The following is a 7,013-nucleotide window of genomic DNA, read 5'->3' as shown; positions in this document are numbered from 1 at the left end:
TCCACCCTTCAAGGCATTACAGGGTCATCTGGAATACCGCATGATAGCGGTCTTCCACTATTTGTGGGGCTGCCCCAAAGAAGAGGGGGGGGCACCTATTCTCCAAGGCAGGAGAAGAAGCAACAGGTGGAAACTCATCAAAGAGAGAAGCAACCTGGAATTAAGGAGGGATTTCCTGACAGGGAGGACCATTAACCAGTGGAACTGCTTGCCACCAGAAGTTGTGGGTGCTCCATCCCTGGAGGTTTTGAAGAAAAGACTGGACAACCATTTGTCTGGAATGATATAGGGTCTCCTGCTTGAGCAGGGGGCTGGACTAAAAGACCTCCAAGGTCCCTTCCAACTCTATTCTGATTCTGGTTCTTTCCCCATAATTCTTTTCTCTACATCCTTGGAACGCACCTCGATTCAGATCCAGAAGTTAAGCAAGAGGGACGTTGTTGGAAAAGCCCAGATGTGTCTCACCCGCTACTCAACGCTGGAATGGAAAGCAAGAAACTTTTTGATGGACACCAAGATTTTATTAGTCGAAAATGAAAAGGACGCATACATTACACACAGCAGGCCTGGTACTTTACTTATAGGATGCTCTTGTGGAGAAAGGAGGGCCTGTCAATCCAACGCGTCTGGTTCTTTGTCCCAGTTGGGGTTATCTCCTCGTGGTTTGGGACCCCCACTCTTCTTGGCCACCATGATGTCGCTGACCTTTAACAACATCACTGCTATTTGAGTGGCCAGGACGATACCTCGGTATTTCACCACAAATGGGTCCAGCACACCTTCCATGACGGTGTCCATAGTGCTGGCCTCTTCCGCTCCCAGCAGCATGCCGGTGTTCTGATTCCCAAGTTGATGCTGGATTTCCATCTTGGCCATAATCTCATTGACCGGCAGCCCTGCGTTGTCCGCCAATGTGGCCGGGAGAGTTTTCAACGCTTGGGAGAACTCCAAAATTCCATATTGCTCGCATCCGGGGTAGTACATGCCCAGAGTGCTCAGGCGCACCGAGAGGGCCATCTCGGTGGCGCCAGCCCCTGGCAAGAACCGTGCATCGGTGGCCAAGTTCTTGTATACCTGCACACCATCTTGGACAGCCACTTCTAGACAGTCCAGCATCTCGTCGCTGGCTCCTCGGAGGACCACCGTAGCCAAAGGACACGGCGTACTGTGTTGACTGAAGACCAGTATGACGGTGCTGCCGATCTCGGTGGTGTAGACACGATAGCAGCGTCCGATGTCCTCGGGCGACGGTATGTCGGGTTTGTACAGTAAGGTGGCACCCACCATTTTGCACAGATGCTGGAGCTGCGTCCGGGATGGCAGCCGCACCACCATCATCCTGCACCGGTCGGCGTAGAAGAGGGCCAGACCATCCACCCTTCCCCCCACCACCAAGACGTTGACCCCGGCTTTCGCGAGACCCAGGACCCGTTCGGCGATGAGGTTCTCTTCCTTTTTCTCGAAGTTCTTCATCTGGGCGGCGTTTTCAAACACGACCGTGTTCTTGGCTTCCATTTTGGAGATGCCAAAGGGACAACAGTAGGCCGCAATTCGGGCCCTTTCCACTCGCTTGATGATGCCCTCTGCCTCCGTGGGGATGAGCATCCCCTCCAAGACGTAAGAGTTCAAGATGCCACCCCCTGGGGCTTTGAAGACACGGATGAGATCTGGGTTGAACGCCGAGTGGTCAGGCGGCGCCACCGCGATGCAGGCCGTGGCCACCAACTTGGACAAGAACTTCTGGTAGCTGAAAATCTTGCTGCCCAGGATGGACTGCAAGACACGCTGCACCTCCTCCTGGTTGTGGGGGTTTTTCAACGTGACGCAGACGAGGCCCGGCAACAGCCGTAGGACCTCTTTGCAAGCCATCTCATATCCCACTCGAATGTGGACCATCGACACACCGGACCTCAGGAGCTTCTCCGCGTTCTCCAGCAGGGCCCCAGCTAGCAGGACAACGAAACACGTGCCATCTCCCATGTCTTCCTGCTGCGTTTCAGCGGCGGAACGCAAGAGGCAAGCCATGGGGCTCTCCAGCTCCAGCTCCTTCAAAATGGTGGCGGCATGGGAGGAATGGAACATCTTACCCAAGTGGTTGATCACCAACTTGTTGTGTCCCAAGGGACCATAGCAGGTGCGTAGACAGTGCATCAACACCTTGCAGGCCATCAGGTTGGTGAAGAGCGTCTCCTGCAAGCCGCTGAAGTACTTCATGCCCGCCTTGAGCATCTGAGGAAGACCAGGGGGCATGGGGACGTGAGCTGCCATGACCTGGGGAGAGAGAAGCAAGGGCTGGAGTAGGAAGGGGATCCCACATCCAGGGTCAAGTAGGACTTGAGGAGGTCCAAATGAAGATCTTTAGTTCCAGAGATTGATTAGTAGAAGGAAGCCTTCTGTTCAACGACTGGGGAGGAAAGTCCTCCAACTCTACCATCATGGATAACCACTTTATTTTCAAGACCCTCTCTCCTTAATTCCTCTCATGAGGAATCTCCACCCATTCTACCTTACTCTACTCTACTTTTTCTATCCATTCTACCCTACTCTACTCAACCTACTCTATCCAGTCTACCCTACTCAACCTACTCTATCCACTCTACCCTACTCTACTCTACTCAACCCACTCTAGTCAATCTACCCTACTCGACTCAACCTACTCTATCCATTCTATCCTACTCTACTCAACCCACTCTAGTCAATCTACCCTACTCTACTCAACCTACCCTATCCATTCTACCCTACTCTACTCAACCTACTCTAACCATTCTATTCTATTCTACTCAATCTACAACTGCTTCCCAGAGTTGTCTCTACTCAACTCACTCAACTCATTCTACTTAGCCTACTTAACCCAATATTGTTCCCCAGAGTTGCCTCTACTCAACTCAACCTACACTATCTCCATCATGTCTGCTCTATTCAACCCACTACTGCTCCACAGAGGTGTGGCTACTCAACTCTACTCAACCCAGCCCACCCATTCTATCCTACTCTACTCAACTCACTACTCCTCTCCAGAGTTTTGTCTACTCAACTCTACTCTACCCATTCTATCCTACTCTGCTCAACTCACTACTGTTCCCTAGAGTTGTGTCTACTGAACTCAATTCTACTCAGCCCAGTTTACCCATTCTATCCTACACTGCTCCCTACCCCTAACCAACGCTAAAAACATAGCTATTTGGCTTAAAGCTTCACCTCCGGCATTGATTTTCTCTCTTCACGGCCTCCCGCTAATAATACAGTTAATAGTACAACGAAGGGCGGCATAAAATCCTCCAAAGAACATAATAAAATGCTTTCATCATCTCGTACGCTGCCTCCCCTCTCCACTCTACATCTTCCCTCCCTCCCCTCCTTCTCTCTTCTAATTTACAAACCCTTTTAGAGCTGGGGACCTCGCCTGGGTTTTGTTTATAGGCACTGGGGTGTAAATTAAGAGGAAGGAACAGCGAAATAAGCACTAATAGATTCCACGTCTATCCTGTTAAATGCTCACCGCCCCATTTCAGCATCGAAAACCTGTTGCATTGGGGTCTCTCCCCCCTTAGCAATGTTTCTCAACCTTAGCCGTTTGAGGACGGGCGGACCTCAACTCCCCTCTTCAGACTATTTCATCCCCAATAATTCCAGATTAAATACACCAAGGAGGCCAGCGGTACCCCACTTTCTAGGGGTTTATTCCTCATTTTTTCTGCCAACGGTGTCCGTCCCTCCCGGAACCTCAAAATCAACCTACTGCAATAACTGGGGAGTGGTCCACAGCAACCAGGAAATACAGCAGGGGCTTGAAGGATGGAAGCGACCGGTCAACGGTGGTTTGTGGTGGGAGGGGCTTGTGGGGTGATGATGTCACACTGGAGCATTCCAGGAAGCGGCCAATGGCTTGACCCAGTCTTGCCCATCCACCGGACATCCAGCTGTGTTCGGTCCACTTTTGTATCGCAGGATCCTTAACTTGGACAGGAAATGGGGGCCAAATGGTTTGATGGCGGTTGGGACATTCCAGGCATCAGAGCTGGACCGGTTGAATGATGGCCTTGCAATCCAGGGTTCAGAGGTTGACCGGTTGAATGGGGGTCTTGCATTCTAGGCTCGGAGCTTGACCGGTTGAATATTGGTCTTGCAATCCAGGACTGGGAGCTTTACCGTTTGAATGATTGCCTTGCATTTCAGGCTTGGAGCTTTGCCAGTTGAATGGGGGTCTTGCATTCCAGGACTGGGAGATTAACCGGTTGAATGCTGGTCTTGCAATGCAGGCTCGGAGCTTGACCGGTTGAATATTGGTCTTTCAATCCAGGAATTAGGACTTGACCGGTTGAATGGTGGCCTTGCATTCCAGGCTTGGAGCTTTACCGGTTGAATGGGGGTCTCGCAATCCAGGACTGGGAGACTGATTGGTTGAATGGGGGTCTTGCAATGCAGGGCTCGGAGCTCGACTGGTTGAATGATGGCCCTGCATTCCAGGCTCAGAGCTTGACTGATGAATGGGGGGTCTTGCAATCCAGTACTGGGAGCTTGACCGGTTGAATGATGGCCTTGCAATGCAGAGCTCCAAGTTTGACTGGTTGAATGATAATCTTGCATATAACTGAAGATATAACTGAACTGAAAAAAGTTTTCACACTTATGACCGTTGCAGCGTCCCCGTGGTCACGGGATCAAAATTCAGACGCTCGGCAATGGACTCATATTTATGACGGTCGCCATATCCCGGGGTCCTTTTTTGCAACCTTCTGACCAGCGCAGTCCATGAGGGGAGCCAGATTCACTTAACAACCCCGTGTGACTCACTTAACGACCGCAGTGATTCTCTTAAACCACAGTGGCGAGGAAGGAGGCAATAACGGGGCAAAATTCACATAACCAGCGTCTCACTTAGCAACGGAAACGTTCCATTGGCGTCCTAAGTTGAGGTGGCGAGGAAAGTGGTCATAACAGGGCAATATTCATGTGACCAGTGTCTCGTTTAGCAACGGAAATGTTCAGAGGTGGGTTTCACAGAAGTATAACACTGGTTTGCTGTGCATGCACACGCTCACTTTGTGAGCGTGCGCCCCTTCCGCGGCATGCGCTTTGCTTGCACGCATGCACACGGCTTCGAAAACGTGGCTAAATAGGACGGCATAGAGGCGGTGCAGCTGGGTAACCGGTTCGTGCGAACCGATCCGAACCGGCTGAATATCATTTCCGGAAATGTTCCCTTGTGGTCGTAAGTCGAGGACTTGCTGTCATTTCCTTCGCGATGCTCCTTAAGAGTTTTAAGGGCTTCGGCAAGAGATTATCCAGGTCACCTGGATTTCACTACAAAAGCCAGACTATTTCAGGAACAAGGTTGCAAGAACAGGCTGTGAACCAGCTCCGTTGTTAAAAAAAAAAAAAAATACAGCCAATATTTTAGCTCACCTGTCGCCCCAAATTACAAAAATAAAATTTCTCCCCCTGAAAAGTGAGAATTGACTTCATAGAAATGCCAGAATCGGCTCCAAAAAAGCCCCCAACCCCCCCCCCAAAAGCCCAGAGACTCGGCGAAACAATTTCCAAAACGGCCACCCAGCTGACGACGTCACAAACCAAGATTCCCTCCATCTACAGAAGCGCTAGTCCTCGAGATAACGACCTCCGCAGGGGTGGGATTCACTTACTTTCCCTACCGGTTCGCCAATGTGCACGGCTTGAAAAGGTGGCTAAATTAGGATGGCACAGAGCCGAGGCGGTCCACTTGCGATTTCCACTACTAGTTTGGGCAAGCTGATCCGAACCGGCTGAATACCACCTGTGGACTTCCGGTGGAACGTCTGGTGGAGGGGGATGCGGGAGTCGCGCCCGATTTTACGGGCTTTCTTTGCCACGCTTGTTAAGCGAATCTCTGCAAGTGTTAAGTGAATTGTGCAGTCCTTAAATGAATCCGGCTACACGCAGGCACACACACAACACACACACACACACACACACACACACCTTGTCTCTGTTTGTCAGAAACCAGCTTGGAGCAGAGGTGGTATTCAGCCGATTCGTACTGGTTTAGCCGAAACGGTAGCGCCCCGGCGCCATGCTGTCCTATTTAGCCATGTTTTCCAAGCCGTGCGCTCACTCACATTTTCAGTGTGCAAAATGGGGGGGGTTCACAAAAGGTGACCATGACACACACACACAAACACACTGGAATGCGACTGTCATAAATACGAGCTCGTGGCCAACTGACCGGATTTTGATGACATGATGGGAGAGGGCAGAATGCTGGGATGGGCATAAGTGTGAGGACTGGCCGTGAGTTACTTTTTAATGATGACTTTGAACCATTGCTAAGTCAATGGTTGTAAGTCGAGGACTATGGTATCGATTGGAGAGGTGCCTCTTGAAAAATAGCTGTCCCAAATGTCAAAACAAGACACTTTTTTCCAGCGCCGTCGTAATTCGGAACGGTTGCTAAATGAATGGTTGTAAATCGAGGACCTCTGTTATGGAACTCCAGAAGAAAAGAGGAGGAGGAAGCCGGCTAATTTTCCTGGGGGGTCTGCTTTAAGGACCGATGGCACCCCACGTGTGCTGGGATGCCAGCACGTTGCTAAACAAACGGTCATAAGTCGAGGACTACCTGCGATACAAGAATGTCTGCTAACTGAGGAACTGAATGCTGCCTTTTGTTTGAAGCCTTTTTCCAGACAGCTTTGCTCCTTCTCTTTCTCTTTCCTTCTCTTTCTCCCTCTCTTTTCTCTCTCTCTCCCTCTCTCTTCCTCTCTTTCTTTCTCTCTTTCTCTTTCCACTCTCTCTGTTTCTCTTTCTCCGTCTTTCTTTCTCCGTCTCCCCTTTCTCTCTTCCCCCTCTCTTTCTTTCGCTTTCTCTCTCCCCCCTCTTTTCTGTTTCTCTTCCCACTCTCTTTTTCTCTTTCTCTCTCTTTCTTTCTCATTCTCACCTTTCTTTCTCTTGCCTCCTCTATCCATTCACCCCCTCTCTTCTCCCCACTCTTTCTCTTCCTCCCCATCTCTTCTTCTCTTTTTCCATCTGCCCTT

The 7,013-nt window shown here is 50.5% G+C and overlaps 1 protein-coding gene across 1 annotated transcript; it reads right to left on the bottom strand.

Moving 5' to 3' along the window:
• Positions 1–612: 612 nt before the first annotated feature.
• LOC309400845 (T-complex protein 1 subunit theta-like) lies at positions 613–2,268 on the bottom strand (the record flags this gene model as incomplete). The annotated part of the gene is made up of 1 exon (XM_081969543.1): positions 613–2,268. The coding sequence occupies one exon, from the start codon at positions 2,266–2,268 to the stop codon at positions 613–615; it is 1,656 nt and encodes a 551-aa protein (XP_081825669.1).
• Positions 2,269–7,013: the final 4,745 nt, after the last annotated feature.

Source organism: Natrix helvetica, assembly GCF_964273705.1.
Source record: "Natrix helvetica genome assembly, chromosome: W".
NCBI classification, from domain to species: Eukaryota; Metazoa; Chordata; class Lepidosauria; order Squamata; family Natricidae; genus Natrix; species Natrix helvetica.
Note: the sequence above shows the minus strand (reverse complement) of the source record. Positions and strands in the feature narration are given on the sequence as shown.